General features: G+C 36.8%; 1 protein-coding gene across 1 annotated transcript in view; it reads left to right on the forward strand.

The window, feature by feature from the left end:
* CSMD1 (CUB and Sushi multiple domains 1) overlaps positions 1–19,534 on the forward strand; it is a 1,072,234-nt gene that overhangs the window by 1,012,808 nt on the left and 39,892 nt on the right. Inside the window, exons 54-60 of the mRNA XM_087718982.1 lie at positions 2,470–2,643; positions 8,116–8,289; positions 9,079–9,267; positions 9,928–10,101; positions 10,715–10,897; positions 14,271–14,447; positions 16,072–16,251. Of these exons, the coding sequence (XP_087575108.1) occupies positions 2,470–2,643; positions 8,116–8,289; positions 9,079–9,267; positions 9,928–10,101; positions 10,715–10,897; positions 14,271–14,447; positions 16,072–16,251 (1,251 nt within the window). The remainder of the gene's footprint in view (positions 1–2,469; positions 2,644–8,115; positions 8,290–9,078; positions 9,268–9,927; positions 10,102–10,714; positions 10,898–14,270; positions 14,448–16,071; positions 16,252–19,534) is intronic.

Raw genomic sequence — 19,534 nt, forward strand, 5'->3', positions numbered from 1 at the left:
ATAATTCTCTCCTTTCATTGAAGCTTGAAGGAAGGCCTGAAATACAATAAAACTTCACTAGCTTTGCTATCATTGAATAATTTTAAAGAACCTCATTGAGTAGAAAATATATTTTCCAAGCCAATTATTATTGGAAATAGAATTTGGAAGTGAATTAATTTCCCTAATTAATCAGTTCTATTCACCTGCAAAGCAAAATAGCTTCAGTGGATCATTTATGACTATTTTTTTTTAAAAGGGGGGGCATCAAGCAAAGATGTTAATTCTTAATTTAACTGGATTTATTATAGATGAATTAGCAGTTTCTATCAAACAATACTACACAAAATAAAAAAAGGCACAGAGAAAAGAGTCTCTGATTATTTTAATCACTGAAGCTGGCATCTTCTAAAATCTGTACATTATAATATCATAGTCAGTGAACAAAATTATTTCATGTCAGAATATCAGTTTAAATGTTCATTTCCAAATTGAACTTCATAAATCAGTGATTTGTCATTGTGATAGGCATATTATAACTAAATGGCTGTTTTTTAAAAAATTCTGCCCTTTTAAAAAATACTAATGTACTATGAAAAATTAATGATAGTCATCACAATTTAATTCAAGCATGTGAATCACAGAAACCCTGCACAGATTTCATAGCTAAATCTCTTTCTCTCAATACAGGACCAATAGAATCCATTTGAAGGTGTCATGTGAAAAATCAAAAAGAAACCCTGACTTTTATATTATATTATGCAAACATATTAATTACAGTTAATAAAATAGTTCACAAAATACTTTCCTTCCTTCCTTTTTTTTAATCCTCCCCTAATGTTTTATCAGTGTGGATTAGTGATGAGGGGAAAGGAGTTGGAATAAGGGATTCCTCTGCCTGTTACAATATCAATTAATCCAGAACTCCAAAACCTGGGAAGTAATTCAAATAAGGAAAATCTTATAAGTCACCTTCATTTTAGTTTTAAATTTCTGCTCTCTTTTTCCTACATTTTAAGATTGACTGCATTATTTAATTCCTCCTTCTATATTTTCTTTGAAGCTCAACAGTCTTCACTCAATAGAATAATACATTTCAATTAGCAGATTCATTTTTATATTATGGCAAAATCATGTATGATGTTTATGATCTGTGAAAGGCAATGTATTTTTTGCAGATCTCTGAAAAGAGAATTTCAGTAGTATATGATTTGAGTTAAAGTATAATGTCATATAAAATACTGCTGACCTTAAGCTTAAATAAGTGGATATTTTTTTTATGTCCCCTGAAAGCATTGTTTATATGTAGACTGCTTAAAATACTTAAGGTGTAATTCGTCTTGATTAAAATTTACATATCCTTTGCTGTATTGGCTTTGATTCTTGAATCCCTAGACTATTTAGATGTTTAATCCCATCAAATTCAAACTGAAAGGAAATTAGTGTATCTACCAAATGCTATGATGTGTAACTGAAATGAATCAATTTGCTAATGGCTATGCTTCCTAACTTTTCCTTTCAAAATACATCAAAATATATTTTGAGTTAGCTTAACCCTGAATGAAGACTTAAATCTACAGAAATACTAGATTTAAAACAATTTAGCAATAGCAATAGCAATAGCAATAGCAGTAGACTTCATAGGCCTTTCAGGCCTCTCTAAGCGGTTTACAGAGAGTCAGCGTATTGCCCCCAACAATCTGGGTCCTCATTTTACCCACCTCGGAAGGAGGGAAGGCTGAGTCAACCCTGAGCCGGTGAGATTTGAACCGCTGACCTGCTGATCTAGCAGTAGCCTGCAGTGCTGCATTTAACCACTGCGCCACCTTGGCTCTAATTTAAATGTCTTATGCCTTGCTTCCATAAAGCCACGTGTCAAGAGGCATATGATGATTGTTAATTTCGATACAGGTTTACTTTTTATTTTTCCAAATTGGTCCCTTTCCAAAGAACATGGATTAATGGCTAATGGGTTGTGGAACAATAGTAAAATAGGAAAATTCCAGATTAAAGTCCATCTCCAATCTTGGAAGCTCATCTGATATCTTTAGGGCAATCAATCTTTCTCAGGTAAACCATTCTGTGATAGAAAATTAAAGGAAAAAGTGTTATTTATACCTCCTTGAGTTTCTTAAGGTATAAATAGGTATTCGAAATGGATTTTATAAATGTCCTTGTTACTAAACAAAATTAGTCTTAACTATCTATATAAAGTTACCAAACCTTCTTTTTTTATGACAAATGCATATTGGTAAAGGAAAAACATTGTAAATGAAGAACTAAATAACTCATCACCAACATTTTGTTAGATTTATTGCACAGCGAAGAGACAAGGCTGCCTTTTAAAAAAAATACTGTTACCAATTTCTGTGTGGCTTTTACATCTGTGTCTCAGCATATGTACAAATTTATTGTTTATTTTTTTACATCTGTGTCTCAGCATATGTACAAATTTATTGTTTATTTTTTTTTATTCCCTTCTTATTTTAGCCGGACACTGTGGTTCTCCGGATCCAATTGTCAATGGCCACATTAGTGGTGATGGCTTCAGTTACCGTGATACTGTGGTCTACCAATGCAATCCTGGTTTTCGACTGGTTGGCACATCTGTTCGGATATGCTTACAAGATCACAAGTGGTCTGGCCAAACTCCGGTTTGTGTCCGTAAGTGATACTTTTCCTCTGATATGTCCTAAGCACATAGCTAGGTAATAATGATAAGATATAATCCTTTGCACACAAATGAGGGTCACAAGTGCAAGAGGAAGCATTGATAGGATTATACTACATGGATGCAATAATATTCATTGATAGCTACTTGTTCTGACCCCCCTCGTTCCACACCCAAAGCACAATCCGAGTCAAAGATAAGTTATGGCATTTAATTAACAGACAGACAGGTCCTTGGCAGCAAACCAGCACAGATAAGCTTGGGCAGCAATCCAGCACAGATAAGGCTTGGCAGAAATCCAGCCTGCCAAGCTCACAATAATGTTCTCCGACATTCAATCCTGTGTTGACTTCTGCAAAGAAGGGCCTGTGCACAAATAGTCTTTTTATAGTCTGCACAGGAGCCTAATGACCACCAGCTGTGCAATTACCTCCTGTAACTGCGCAACTGTTCCTGACGCCTATTAGCTCTTCGATGGCGTGCATCCAGGAACAACTCACTACTGGTGTCCGGCTCACTCTCCCTTGTCTCCTCCCTACTGGTCCAAGGCTCAGGTGCCTCCTGGTGGCCAACCAGCCTCTCTGCGCCCTGCTTGGAGTCGGAACCCTGTCCAGGGTCCTCCACATCCTCCAGAGCCGACTCATAGGGCCTCTCGCTGTCGGAGTCTGGTGGCAGCTCCAACGGCTCCTGCTGGGCCACAACACTTACTGCTTCTGTTTCATAGGCCTAGCTGAGAAGTGTTTTCATCTCTCATATAAGACTATGCCATGAAAACCCAGTTCCCACGGTGTTCTGCAAACAATTTCATAGTTCAAAATAGAATAAAGAGTGACAAGCAGCCCTGATACTGTATTATATTAATTTCAAATAAAAAAGCCAGTTCAAATCTTAAATTGTATGTGCTCTCTTCAGTATCCCCATCACTCCTTCGTTGGACTATATAGGGATAATAGGACATACAGTTAATCTCAATTTATAACAGGTCTGTTTGAAGTTAATTTAACGGTTCTTTGAAGTTACTTACAACCTGTGGTCACATGACAGAGATTGATGGTTATTTTGCTGGAAGCTGACATTTACTTCCAGTTTCTGGCAATAAATGCCCATTGCAGACAATGGATTTGCTTACAATCATTGCTTTCACTTAACAATCACCACAAAAAAAAGTCATAAAATTAGGCATGATCACATGATGACAATGCACTTAATAACCAGCACAATTTATGACTGTAATTCTGGCTCAATGATGGTTGTAAGTTGAGGACTACCTAAAACAAGTAAAGTCAGAGAAAAAGAGAAGACATTTAACTTTTAGGTGAATGTTACATATAAACAGTTTATATGTTGTAACCTCTTTGGTGAAATGCTCCATATTGTTATTCACAGTGTCTCAAAGAATTTTATTGCAAAGTGAACAATAGACACATTTGACAGAATATAATTCACTTTTAATATGTAGCTGTTAAAGTAGCACACTTTAAGAATTTGATATTTATTTCTCATCATGAAGATGCATAATCATCTGATTTGGAAGTTATTCATTTATTCAAAGTATTTAATGCAACTGCATAGATTTGGCCTGTCTGTATGTGGCATATACATCAGGAATGCTTTATTTATAATAATTATATTAATATGCAATAGAAGTAAGGATATTATTTTATATGAATGATAATTGTAATTATTGTGAGCCACAATCTTTATTTGATCAATTTCTATGTCACTCAATCATGAATCTTGATAGATCACATAACAAACACACAGCTATTCTTGTAAAACAATAATTTCTTTTATGGGCAGTGAAAGAACTACAGAATAAAAAAATCATGGATTTTTTCCCCCTGACTTTCCAATACAACAGTTGCAGAGTGTTGATCTGTCAAGAGGTTGGCAACGTGTGACAATAGTAATGATGATGTGGTAAGGCTAGACACAAGGTCTAAGACCTTTTGTTTCTAAAAAGCATAACAAAAACAGCATCTGTCAAGGGTAATGAGGGGTGTAAACAGGACTTGACTGAGTAGAATATGCATTTGCCGAAAAGGACATTAATCCAAGCACAACTGTCTTCACTATTGCAATTTTTACTGACAGTCTTAATTTTATATTATAACACCATTTCACATATAATCTGTTCTGGCAATTTTTTTTTCAAATTATAGGATTACTGGTGAAGAGCATGTCAGGTAGCAACATCCTTACCGTCTTATTACCGCCCAATGCAGATTATTCAAGACAATTGATTTTTCAATAGCTATCAGTTATAATAGCTAAGATTGGAATAAACGTATGCAAAGCGATATGCCTCCAAGTATCGGATTGATGTTATAAAAGAATAAATGAAGGGAAAAGGCAGGGGGGTGGGGAGGTGATCACTGATGATTATTATACTTTTGGACCGACAAATGAAAATGCTGGCCTAGCAACACAGTGTCATCTGGCAAGGTGTTATTTATGTTTCCATTTTATCAATTTGATCAATGGCTAAAATGACTAGAATTATACCAAATTGTATCATCCTAGCAGGAAAGCAGACACCATGGGCACATTATAGCAATAGCAGTTAGACTTATATACCGCGTCATAGGGCTTTTAGCCCTCTCTAAGCGGTTTACAGAGTCAGCATATTGCCCCCAACAATCTGGGTCTTCATTTTACCCAGATAGGTAGATAGATGATAGATAGATAGATAGATAGATAGATAGATAGATAGATAGATAGAGAGAGAGAGAGGGGGGGGATGATGGATGATAGGTAGAGAGACAGAGAAAGACAGATGGCTGATAGATAGGATAAGAAGATTAGATAGATGATAGATAGATAGATAGATAGATAGATAGATAGATAGATAGATAGATAGATAGATAGATAGATAGATAGATAGATGATAGATGATAGATGATAGATGATAGATGATAGATGATAGATGATAGATGATAGATAAATAGGTAGGATAGATAGATATAGAGGATAGATAGATAGATAGATAGATAGATAGATAGATAGATAGATAGATAGATAGATAGATAGATAGATAGCAATAGCAGTTAGCCTTATATACCGCTTCATAGGGCTTTCAGCCCTCTCTAAGTGGTTTACAGAGTCAGCATATTGCCCCCAACAACAATACGGGTCCTCATTTTACCCACCTCGGAAGGATGGAAGGCTGAGTCAACCTTGAGCCGGTGAGATTAGAACCGCTGAACTGCAGATAACAGTCAGCTGAAGTGGCCTGCAGTACTGCACCCTAACCACTGCGCCACCTCGGCTCTTATATCGTCCCCTCTTCCTGCATATTCCTTCGATCTGACCTCAGGAGTTGTGAAATACTCTGGAATATCTTCCAGTGGTTAAGAGTTTGCAACAGAGACTGGAAGCCTCCTATGGATTTTTTAAAGTAAAAATGAAAAATCTTGTGATTTACGGTTTTGATGATTGGAAAGCATAGACCGCTTAGAGAGCACTGTAAAACACTGTAAAGCAGTATATAAGTCTAAATCAGGGCTGGGTTCCAGCAGGCAGTATTGCCGGCACGCTTGTGTGCGTGCTTCAAGTGCGCATGCGCAGTGCAATTACAATTGTTCTGTGTATGCGCAGAACTGAAAAACAAGATGGCAGCTTCAATGGCGCCACCTGGAGAACCTGTTCTGGGGTATGGCAGGCCTGGGTCACTGCCGGTTCCAGGTCGCCAAATCACTACCGGTTCGCCTGAACCGGTCCAAAACGGTAGGTACCCACCACTGATCGAAGTGCTATTGTAGAAAGATGCAATATGATGTAATGTCAGAGAAAGAGGTTAAAATATACCTGCACTCACAAGCTGCTGTGAAGAATATTGGAACCACCTCTTTATAACTTTTCTTCTTTCTTTTCTAGTTTTCTTATCATTATTTCTTCTTATTACTTTATATTATTTTGTACTACCATATTTTTTGAAGTATAAGACGCACCTTTTTTCCTCAAAAAAAAAAGGCTGAAAATCTGGGTGTGTCTTATATACTGAATATAGCATTTTTGCTTCCTGAAGCCCCGCACCTTCACCAAAATGGCCATGCATACCCTTATGGAGGCTTTCAGAGATCTCCTGGGGACTGGGGAGGGCAGAAATGAGCAAAAATTGGGCCATTTTTGCCTCCCCAGCACCCAGCAGCACTCTAAAGTCCCCCCCACAAGGCTATTCCTGCCTTTTTTTTAAAAAAATGGGCCCGTTTTTGGGAGATTTGCAGAGTGCAAAAACTTTTTTTTCCTTTTGGAACGCTCTTTAACTGATTGATGAGAATTCCATTGATCAAGTGCTGTGCCAGCAGAAACACCTACCCATCTATTGTATTTCTCTCTATCTCTATTTCTCTCTCTCTATCCCTCTACCTTCCTTCCTACCTACACACACACACACTCCCTCCCTCCCTACTGTATTTATCTCTCTATCTCTATGTCTCTTACTCCCTTTATCTACCTACCTACCTAACTATTCTCTCTCTCTCTCCCTACCTATCTAATGTATTTTTTTCTCTCTCTCTCCCTCCCTCCCTCTATCTACCTACCTACTCACTCTCTCTCTCTCCCTACCTACCTATTGTATTTCTCTTTCTCTCCCTCTCTATCCCTTTATCTACCTACCTACACACAGTCTCTCTCTCCCTACCTACCTACTGTATTTCTCTTTCTCTCTCTCTATTTCTCCCTCTCTCTCTATCCCTTTATCTACCTACCCACCTATCTACCTACCTACCTACCTAACTACTCTCTCTCTTTCTCTCTCTCCCTACCTACCTACTGTATTTCTCTCTCTTTCTCTCCCTCTCTATCCCTCTATCTACATACCTACTTCTTTCTAAAATTTGCCTCTTCAAAACCTTGGTGTGTCTTATACTCCAGTGCATCTTATACTCTGAAAAATATGGTAGTTTTTAATCTCCTTGTATAAAAGTTTTAATAAAAAAATATGAACTAAAAAAAGTGGGTTCAGTGGAAAGAGAAAACAAGTTGCACAAGTAGAAAAATCACATTCCATGACTTTGGTGGAAACCAACAATTATTATTCATTTAAAAATATATTTCAAAAATGAAAAAAAAAAAACAGCAGCTGCAGTCCAGTAATTTGTGGCAAAATGAGCTCTTTTACCCACTAAAAAAAGATAAAAAAATAAAAAAATAAACTGAAAGAGCAAGGAATTTCCTATGAGGATAGAAGGGATCTTTGAGAAACAAGCTCATCAATTTATCTTCTAGATATCTATACCCTTTTGTGTATGCTGTAGCAGTTAATTTTGGAATTTCCCTGTAACAACTACTGTATGTCTTGAGATGAATCACAACATCTTCCCAAAATATCAAATGTGCTTATAGTTTTCATATGTTTTTGACTTACTCTCTCCATTCACATGTTTGTAACATGACAGCATAGAATTTATCCTGAAGACAAATTTTAGGTTTACAAGATACTCTGAACTTACTTTCAACAGCAATCACATGTGGCCATCCAGGAAATCCTTTGCATGGCGTGACCAATGGCAGTGAATTCAACTTGAACGATGTTGTTAACTTCACCTGCACTACAGGATATTTACTCCAGGGTGCCTCCCGAGCGCAGTGCAGAAGCAATGGACAATGGAGCAGCTCTTTACCCACTTGCCATGGTGAGTCACTTACAATAGGGATTAGTGTATTACTCTACTCTATTAGTGTATTACTTTATGAAATGCAGTTTTCTTAAAATCAGTCCAAGATTTCAAGTAGGAAAGCATTTTCTGAAGATGGATTTGCGTAGTCCTATTCATGTCATTAAATATTAAGGCTTTGATTTTCCCCCTTATATTTTGCATATATTAGCAGCTCTGTCACAGTGAGACCCGATGCCTACTGAAATCTTTAAATGATAGACTCATAATCTATTCTGCAAAGTACACAGTCATCTGAGAAACATAATAAAAATCCACTGTATCACTTATCTTATTCATATAGTATTGTACAAGGAAAGGTTTTCTTTTAGTTATAATTTTAAACATTAGGATATTTAGAAACACACTCATTTTATTAACACCCCCCCCACACAGACACACACTTTAAAAAAAATCCAAAAAAGGACCAAGTTTTTGTTTCAAAATATTTTCTCAAAAATCATTTTGGAAGTCACAAATGATATACCCTTATTCTTCTTCCATGCAAAGATTGACTCCCAATATCTTAAAACACAGATTACAATCCTGGAACAAGATGAAAAAAATGTGTAACTTGTTGTCACTTATATACACAACTGAAAGGTATTAATGGGCTATTACATCACAAACCAAAGAAAGCATTTTGATTGCAATGGGAAGAGAGGAAGGGAGGGAGGGAAGGAAGACGGCATTAAAATAAAAAAATTGGAGCAAAGGTGCATAGTATACTAGTTTTCTGAATCTTCAAACTTCTCTCTGATTTTACAGTGGTGAACTGTTCAGATCCGGGCTTTGTAGAAAATTCTATTCGTCACGGACAACAGAATTTCCCTGAATCTTTCAAGTATGGAAGCAGCGTGATTTACCACTGTAAGAAGGGGTTCTATCTACTAGGATCTTCCACTGTAACATGTAAAGCCAATGGTTTATGGGACAGATCATTACCCAAATGTTTGCGTAAGTATCAACTGATTCTATTTTTTTTTCATCAGAAGGCCAGAAATCTCACTTATCATAGGGATGCGTGCGAGCTATTCTTACAGCAAATTCACTGTGGGACAAACTTTGTTTTATTTTTTTACTTCATACAGGTTTTCTCACTCACTTTATTTAGAACAGTAAGTTAGTAAGGACATTCATAGACAATACCCAAGTAAGAGTAAACTTTTATGGGAAATTGTTCACTGACTGCATACAAATAATGTGGATAGGAGTGGCCTAGAGGTGAATGAATGAATGAATGAATGAATGAATGAATGAATGAATGAATGAATGAATGAATGAATGAATGTATGTATGTATGTATGTATGTATGTATGTATGTATGTATGTATATGCAGGTCTTGGCGTATTCGGGTCTTTTCCCATGTAAGATTACACGGGAAAAGACATGAATACACCAAGTCCTGCATACCTGTACCCATGAAAATCTACGAAAACATACATTCGAACATACATGCGTACATGTGTGTGTGTGTGTATGTGTGTGTGAACCCAAGTTCTCTCATCTGTTCATTTTCACTTTATGAACTGACTTAATAATTATAAACTTTTAAAAACTCTGCTACTGTTCTTCGACAAATGAACAATTGCAATATTTTCTTTTGTTCATCATAGCAATATCTTGTGGACATCCTGGAGTGCCAACAAATGCAATTCTATCAGGAGATAAATTTACATTTGGATCTGTTGTTCAGTATTCATGCGCAGAAAGGCAAACTCTCTTGGGAAACTCTAGTAGAGTGTGCCAAGAAAACAGCCGCTGGAGTGGGACCCTCCCCCATTGCTCAGGTAATTTTGTGATGGATTAATTGTGAGCTTCTAACATATTTCTAATGTTCATTTGCTATTTTTAGCAGAAGTTTCATTATTTTATTTAACAAAAATGGCTGCTATGAGACTCATAGCTGGGTGAGTGGCTCCAACACATCCCAGGGTTGACATCAGAGATCTCTGTCCAGAAGAGTGCAGTGCCAGGAGTAGCTAAGATACTGTTCAGAACATAAATTCTGAGGCCTCCGGTAGAGGATTCATGATTGAGGAAGACACAGACCACGCAGAGGAGTGAGACGGAAATAATGATATAATACTTTCTAATATAAAATCTGTCAGGCACTAGAAATTTATATTTTATACGAAGGGAGCTATATGATTGGCATGATAATTGAAAGATCGTTCAGTGAGTCAATAGGTAGGTAGGGAATTTATTAATTTGGTCTATTTTGAAAAAGTTAAAAACAAAGCTAATGTTTCCAACATGTTTGTGTGTGATTGCAAGTCAAAGTGAGCCTCGATATTGGAATCAAGGCGTAAAACATCTGTTACTACAGTGGTCCAGAATAAGATGAGTCTGAAACAGTGTGCACATCCCAACTTTAAATGTAATTCTGTTCATCATTTTTAGGAAACAATCCAGGATATTGTGATGACCCTGGAATGCCCTCTCACGGGTCTAGACTCGGCGATGAGTTCAAGGTCAAAAGCCTAATACGTTTCTCCTGCGAAATGGGCTATCAGTTGAGAGGTTCCCCAGAAAGAACATGTCTTCTCAATGGATCTTGGTCTGGATTGCAGCCAGTCTGTGAAGGTTTGTAGTAGCAATAGCAAGTTCCAACTCATGTGCTTGTAAAAATATACTAATCCTCTTTGGCAGTGGGGGTAGAATTAAACTTCTGTACTCTCTGTTTCCTCAAAAATAGAGTTTCAAATATATTTAAATATTCTTAATATCATATTTAAATAGTCTTAGTCTCTTAACCTGATTCTTGATCTGGATAAGTGGAAACCACCTGTTCTCTTCTGAACACACTCAATTTTACATTAATTGTAAAATAAGAATTTTTTTTCTTCTCCTTTTCATACTGGTCCACTCTCATATTTTTTTTTTGACTGTCAGGGAGATAAGAGTTTACTGTTACAGTGAGAGAGATTTTCCCTCCAAATATATTTGCATCTCTGCAAGAAAGAAAGGAAGGAAGGAAGGAAGGAAGGAAGGAAGGAAGGAAGGAAGGAAGAAAGAAAGAAAGAAAGAAAGAAAGAAAGAAACAAACAAACCAGTTCTAGGCTACCTAAATATTTTTTTCTAAATTTACTCTTTTTTATGTCTCAAATTAATCAATGTTTTACTTAGTCTCTCTCTCTCTCTCTCTCTCTCTCTCTCTCTCTCTCTCTCTCTCTCTCTCTCTCTCTCTCTCTCTCTCTCTCTCTTCCTCTCTCTCTCTCTCTCTTCCTCTCTCTCTCTCTCTCTTCCTCTCTCTCTCTCTCTCTCTCTCTCTCTCTCCCCTCTCCCTCCCTCCCTCTCTCTCTCTCTCCCCTCTCCCTCCCTCCCTCCCTCCCTCCCTCCCTCTCCTTCCCTCCCTCTCTCTGTGTCTGTGTGTGTCTCTGTGTGTGTGTGTGGTATGAGGACATAGAGATAAAGGTTGAAATCTAATGCAATCTATCTGCTGCCCCCTGTCCCATAGCAAATAAAACCTTGGTTGATAAAATTGGGGAAGAGGACTCTGAAGCAGATAGGGGGTAGCAGAGAAAATCTCCTCTCCATGGAGCAATTTAACGTGGGATAATTTAAGAGAAGGACAAGTAAATTGTAGCAGGCCTTGTCTTGCTTATGGTTTAAGCCTTCTCAAGTTAGAAGTCCTTGAGATTGGGGTGAGCCAAGTGTGGAGTCCCAACAACCTGCCAGCCAATCAGCATCGAATTGTCCTAGTGAGTTGTCCCACAGTGAGATGGCTTGATTCACAGCCAGTGGGTCTTTATGATCACTGAGGTCTTGTGGTCACCATTTGTGCGCTTCAGAGCCAGCTTCAGAGAAATCATGCAGTAGATGTCTTGCTGAACAACCATGTCACTTAGTAATAGAATTTCTGGTCCCAACTGTGGCCATTAAGCAAGGACTACCTGTACTACGTTTCTTCTTGTTTGTTAATCGAAGGAAAGTTTCCGAATGAACCAGTGTAGTATGTTCTCAAACTTGCAGCCTTTCAAGCTAGGAAGACAAAAGACAACCAGTAGTCGCACTATTCCAAGCAAGGCTTTACAATTTGAATGTAGCTGCAAATTGCTGGTATGGATAAATGAAAAAACAAATGTTGTCTAATTAACATTGCTGATGGGCATTGCTAAAGTATTTGCCTTAAGGTAGTGAAAGAGAATGCTAAGGACAATTAATAGAAATGTGAGCGGAAGAGAACTTTTTGTTCTGGATTCAGATTTTGTCCTTCACTCACCTTTCTTTCCTCTTCCCAAAAGTATATTAGTATACATTCATCCCACATATAGAAATAGCAATAGCAATAGCAATAGCAGTTAGACTTATATACCGCTTCATAGGGCTTTCAGCCCTCTCTAAGCGGTTTACAGAGTCAGCATATTGCCCCCAACATCAATCCGGGTCCTCATTTTACCCACCTCGGAAGGATGGAAGGCTGAGTCAACCTTGAGGCAGTGAGATTTGAACAGCCGAACTGCAGAACTGCAGTCAGCTGAAGTAGCCTGCAGTGCTGCACTCTAACCACTGTGCCACCTCAGTGATTATGACCTTCTTTTATTTTAATTTATTACAAGCACCTGTTCTCCTTTTCGGGTCAGCAATCCATCTTCTTATAACTTCTTTTCTATCAATAAAATATCCTTCTGTTCCTTCATCTGTTGAATTGATATGTAGTAGTTAAATACCATGTATCCGAACATCTTCACATGTGGTACAATAGTGTGAATTGCAGTGTCTCTTGTGAAAATATATATCATTTCCAGACACCACTAATTAAAGAAGAAAAATCCAGAATTACATTTGGGTGCACATGATAACTATTTTCCATTTCTCTCGAATGGATTTGTTTCTTCAAATCTTCCCCCAACCTTCTCCCTAACATTGGCATGTTTCCTTTTGATTCAGCTTTGTTGTTAAATGATTTTTGTTTTAGCCTTTTCTTAGAGCAAATATAATTGGGAACAAAATGTATCTTCCCTCCTGTCATTTGTTTCACCACAGCAGAAATATCGGTGGGGCAATTACGAAACATACTCTTGAGACAAGAGACTAGAGTTGAAACTCTTCCTAAATTGGAAATTGTTTGATTAGGAGTTATGCAGCATCAGAAAGAAGCTGCTGTGTGTCTGAAAATAATCATGCGGGGGGAAAAAACATTGCAAAGAAGCTGAGTTTATTTTAATAAGAACTATTGTTTCTTCAAACTTAAACACTGAGTATTGATTCAACAATGGAAAATTACTTTAAGCTTTTCTAGGATATATCCTGGGAACCAAACCAGGATGTGTGGCTGTGTGTGTGTGTGTGTGTGTGTGTGTTTGTGTGTAAATTTTTTAAAAAATGGAAAATATTCTAGTGTTCTGAATAAAGCCCACTGTTATTTTTTTTAACTTTGTGCTTCATGTTTTCAAATCTATTTAGAAGATCACTTTCATCTATAACTAATTAGTTATTATGATTATATTAGCCCAATCCCAATTAGCCCAATGATTATATTAGCCGAACATTATTTTTATTCAGGTATACCATAGACCAGTGTTTCTCAACCTTGGCAACTTGAAGATGTCTGGACTTCAACTCCCAGAATTTCATCTGTAACTAATTAGTTATTATGATTATATTAGCCCAATCCCAATTAGCCCAATTATTATATTAGTCCAACATTATTTTTATTCATGTATACCATAGATCAGTCTTTCTCAACCTTGGCAACTTGAAGATGTCTGGACTTCAACTCCCAGAATTCCCCAGCCAGCGAATGCTGTAAGCGATTGTAAGCAAATGCTGGCTGGGGAATTCTGGGAGTTGAAGTCCGGACATCTTCAAGTTGCCAAGGTTGAGAAACACTGCCATAGATCCATTAATGACTGCAAACAATAGAAAATAATTGATTTTCATCTTTTTAAATGTATGCATTTCTAATAGAAAATAAGTTTATTTTCCTTTGCTTGTCCTTCTTCACTTCTGACAGCTGTATCTTGTGGAAATCCTGGAACACCATCCAATGGCAAGATAATCTATAGTGATGGGATTTCGTTCTCCAGCTCAGTCATCTATGCATGTTGGGAAGGTTACAAGACTTCTGGCCTGACAACTCGTCATTGTACAGCCAATGGGACATGGACTGGCAGTGCCCCGGATTGTACAGGTTGAATATTGATACCCCGTTAACAATATACTTCAATATTTACATTTGCATGAAAAAGAAAGCATAATAGATTAAGTTTGTTACCATGTTCACTTGGATGGAACTCCCAATAGAACCACATAAAATTTAGTGAGTTTGCTTAGATCAGCGTTTCTCAACCTTGGCAACTTGAAGATGTCCGGACTTCAACTCCCAGAGTTCCCCAGCCAGCATTTGCTGGCTGGGGAACTCTGGGAGTTGAAGTCCGGACATCTTCAAGTTGCTAAGGTTGAGAAACACTGGCTTAGATGCTCAATGTTATATGGCTCTAGCTTTATATATTCTCTACTCTAAGCCACATAAACATAGATTGCATTTATAGGTAGTCTTCGACTTAACAACAGTTCATTTAGTGACCGTTTAAAGTTACAACAGCACTGAAAAAAGTGACTTATGGCCATTTTTTACATTTTTTGCAACTAGCAATAGCAATAGCAATAGAAATAGCAATAGCAATAGCAGTTAGACTTATATACCGCTTCATAGGGCTTTCAGCCCTCTCTAAGCGGTTTACAGACTCAGCATATCGCCCCCAACAACAATCCGGGTCCTCATTTTACCCACCTTGGAAGGATGGAAGGCTGAGTCAACCCTGAGCCAGTGAGATTTGAACAGCCGAACTGCAGATCTGCAGTCAGCTGAAGTAGCCTGCAGTGCTGCATTTAACCACTGCGCCACCTCGGCTACTGATTCGGCTACTGCGGCTTCCCCATGGTTGTGTGATCAAAATTCAGACACCTGGCAACTGATTCGTACTTATGACATTTGCACTGTCCTGGCGTTATGTCAGAAGGTACCTTTGGTGACCTTCTGACAAGCCAAATCACTTGTTTTACTACTAATTTACTACAGGTGTACTAATTTAACAACTGCAGTGATTCATTTAACAACTGTGGCAAGAAAGGTCATAAATAACTATTACTTATGAATGAATATTATGAATATTACTTATGAATGAATATTACTAATTCAATTAACAAATGTTTTACTTAGCGACAAAAATGCTGGGTTCAATTGTGGTCACAGGTCGAGGAGAAATTAAACTCTGCTATTAGATTTATTTTGCCAGAAGCAGATCTATGTTATTATGTAAATTAATATCTTAAACAAGTTGGTCTTACCTGCAAGTATTATATAATGGCACACACAGTTTTCAGTCTAGTATACTAGTATTGGTTTTTTTTTACTAAAGGTAATCTACATTATGTTTTATTTAGATCCTTACATCCTTTTCAATAGTGTAGTTTCGTTCTTCATTCCAACTTTCCATTTTTCAGTCCATCTATGCTCTTAAATCAGTGAGATTGCTGTAACACAGGTTAGAAGTTCCATTTTCATGGCAGGGGTCCCTGATTATATTTACGTCCCATCAGGAATCATCTCTACTACCTAGACATATTCACAGAGAGGCTGTTTTAAAATAATCTTGGATTAAAGGTTGCATTTCAGCATGGGGCTGCTTGAATATGAATGTAAACACAGTTGTACTAGCAGATTTCTGACAATATCTATTATGTATGTAAGCATGTTTGCTGTGGGATACTGTTTCTTCAAAAAGAAAACTTTCTTGCTGTTTCCCAACTAGTGATCAGTTGTGGAGATCCAGGCGAATTGGCAAACGGCATTCCGTTTGGAAACGATTTCTCATTTAATAAGACAATAACCTATCAGTGCAATCCGGGCTACCTGATGGAACGTGTTGAAGCATCCACAATCCGCTGTACCAAAGACGGAACTTGGAACAACAGTAAACCCATCTGTAAAGGTTTGGGCTTTAATTGGCATGTAAATATTATTCTACCATTGCCTGAATGGAATTAAAGTGTCATATTTGTAAGGAGCATTACCTTTTAATAATTTTAAAGTAAATTTAAGGGGAAAGCCTTTAATAGATTGCTTGGTGTTTTTTTTATTGATTTAAGGAAATAGAAATAGTTAAGAAATTGTTGTAATAGTGTATTAATAAAGAAAGAATTTGCCTACTTGTCTTCTCTGTTATAAGAGCCAAGGTGGTGCAGTGGTTAAATGCAGCACTGCAGGCTACTGCTAGATCAGCAGTTCAGCGGTTCAAATCTCACCGGCTCAGGGTTGACTCAGCCTTCCATCCTTCCGAGGTGGGTAAAATGAGGACCCGGATTGTTGGGGGCAATATGCTGACTCTCTGTAAACCGCTTAGAGAGGCCTGAAAGGCCTATGAAGCGGTATATAAGTCTACTGCTATTGCTATTGCTATTATTGAAGAAAAAGTGTGTCACTTACTATCCTTACATTAGGAAAGAGTGTGATGCAGTTTACAAAGCATTTAAAGGTCAGGTGAATTTAGAAAAGGAAATATAACTCTCTTGTCACTACATCATGAGGAGTCAACTCATTCCTCATTCCTTCCTGTGAAACAAAATTTAAGTAGATTTTAGAAGCAAGCGATACAGATGTTTCTAGTATTTATAATATCACAATGAGTCGATAACAAATGTAAAGTGGTACATAGTTTTAAGTTAAGACTGCACAATCAGTTAAATTCAGAACAGCAAGAATAAAATTAACTCTCCAACATCAAGACATAAGAAACTAAAAGGATTAAATTAAGAACCGTGGGTCTAAAAATTGTAATATTTTATAGTACAGTGCGCTTTACACACCATATCCTTTCTTACTACTAAAATTATATTATTAAATGATGATTGATCAACTTTCTCAGGATTTGTGAGATAGTCACTATAATCAGAATCCTCTAGTGTAGAAACCATTACTTAGATAGACATGAGTTAGTTTCACTTTTCAGTTGTTTTTCTACTGCTTTAGCAAACTCTTTGCATTTTATCTGCAAAGCTAAAGAAAATGTCTCTTGAATCAACAAGTTAGAGAAAGTATAAACTATCTTGAGTCTTTGGCTATGTAGGTGTCATGCCCAAGGTTTAGAAAGCAGATGAGGCATAACAGTTTAGCAATAGCAGTTAGACTTATATACCGCTTCATAGGGCTTTCAGCCCTCTCTAAGCGGTTTACAGAGTCAGCATATCGCCCCCAACAACTATCCGGGTCCTCATTTTACCCACCTCGTAAGGATGGAAGGCTGAGTCAACCTTTGAGCCGGTGAGATTTGAACAGCCGAACTGCAGAACTGCAGTCAGCTGAAGTAGCCTGCAGTGCTGCATTTAACCACTGCGCCACCTTGGCGAAGGACTCTGACATTGGAGAAAAGACTGGAGGTTATAGCATTATAAGTCTCTTACCCATTTAGTACTATTCTAAATTTCCCAGTTATCAATTCCTGCTTTATATACATATATATTTAAAAATATATTGCTTTTTATTCCTTAACGTTTTATAGAAATAAATAAAAAAATTACAAAATACATAAATCCAGGAAATAGATTCCAGTAAAACTACAAAAACAAAACGGCACTCACAAAAGGGAGAAATATGTCAATATGTCACATGTCATGTCAAACTTTCTAAATCTACCTTGAGGGAAAAATAATTAATGATTGTGTATAGTTATGAAATATAATAAAATCTACGGCACAAAAACACATTGACTTATTTTTAATTAGTAGATAAAGTCACACATCTTTTAAAATAATGTTTAATCAGAGGAATAGCAGTACTTTTCCACTTTCTCAAAAACATTTAGCAATACCTCAGTACAGGCTCAATACAACCATAACTTTTCACAAATGATCAAATTCCAACTTTGGGGATATAATTGAACAAAATATCTGCATCAGTAACACTACCAAACTTCCCCATAAATATATTTATGTATATTAAAATATTATTTCAAAAGGAAGTCAATGTTTCATATGGCCAAAACATGTTTGCAACACCTCAAAATTTTGTACATGATCATTAGAGAAAATCTGATGTCCATCTTTTCAAATACTTTCTTTGTCCAGTAAACTCAAAATAAATTCTTTTGATCTGAAATTAAATGTTAAGTTTTATGGAACATTGCTTAGATATTAGTAGTCGGAACAAAATTCCATGCAGTATATGGGTTAAAATTAATGTTATGAAAAATGAATATAATTCCAAGATGAATCTAGGTATGAAGAGGTGTTCCAAAGTTAATCACAAATAAATATTTTCTTTGTATAAGTAAGAATTTTTGGAATGGGAAAGGAATGATACAAGTAGTATATTTTCAAAACATTATGGGTCTTGTATTTTATCAATTACCTCTACCTACAATGTGTACCTAGTAAAGTATCAACCTAAGGTCTGTTGGAAAGTTTTTATGTATTTCCATTAAGGTTCTGGTAATAGCTAAGTTTGATATATAGTAGACAGGGTATTGTAGTTTATTTCTGGGATTACGATCAACTAATCATATTTGGGCCTGGTTGGGTCATAGATTGGGTTTTGATATTGAGGCTTATTCAATTTTATAGTGAACTGAGGCCATGAAATGAGGCTTCAGTTGACAAGCATGTCGGTTGAAATGGTTGAAGCAGAAAAATTGAAGAAAAAATACAGAAAGAAATAGAGACAGAAATACCCAAACTGCAAGTTCTTACAAAGAACAAAGAGAATTGCTTAGAACAGTGTTTCTCAACCTTGGCAACTTGAAGATGTCCGGACTTCAACTCCCAGAATTCCCCCGCCAGCATTCGCTGGCTGGGGAATTCTGGGAGTTGAAGTCCGGACATCTTCAAGTTGCCAAGGTTGAGAAACACTGGCTTAGAAGATTTAACATAATTTCTCACTGCATAGATGGAAGATTTATATCGCTTTATATTATTAACTAGTTTGCAATGCAAAAATGTCTATATGATATCCAATATTTCTTATGTTTTTTTTTCTTTCTTTTTTTTTGTTAAGTTACTTTGAAAATAACTCATAATTTTATCTATCTTTCACCATTTACTCCAACTGCAAAATAACTCTTGGATTGGATTGGATTTGGATTTATTGGATTTATATGCCGACCTTCTCCCAAGGACTCAGGGCGGCGTACAACATTAAAAGAAACACATAATACAAAAGTTTTTTTAAAAAAAATTAAATAGAATATCCCAAACAAACCCAATTAGAACTGACAATAGCAT

The sequence above is a fragment of the Thamnophis sirtalis genome, unplaced genomic scaffold (assembly GCF_051295495.1).
Source record: "Thamnophis sirtalis isolate CommonGarterSnake01/CBP01778 unplaced genomic scaffold, rThaSir2_p1.2 scaffold_6, whole genome shotgun sequence".
Taxonomy (NCBI): Eukaryota; Metazoa; Chordata; class Lepidosauria; order Squamata; family Natricidae; genus Thamnophis; species Thamnophis sirtalis.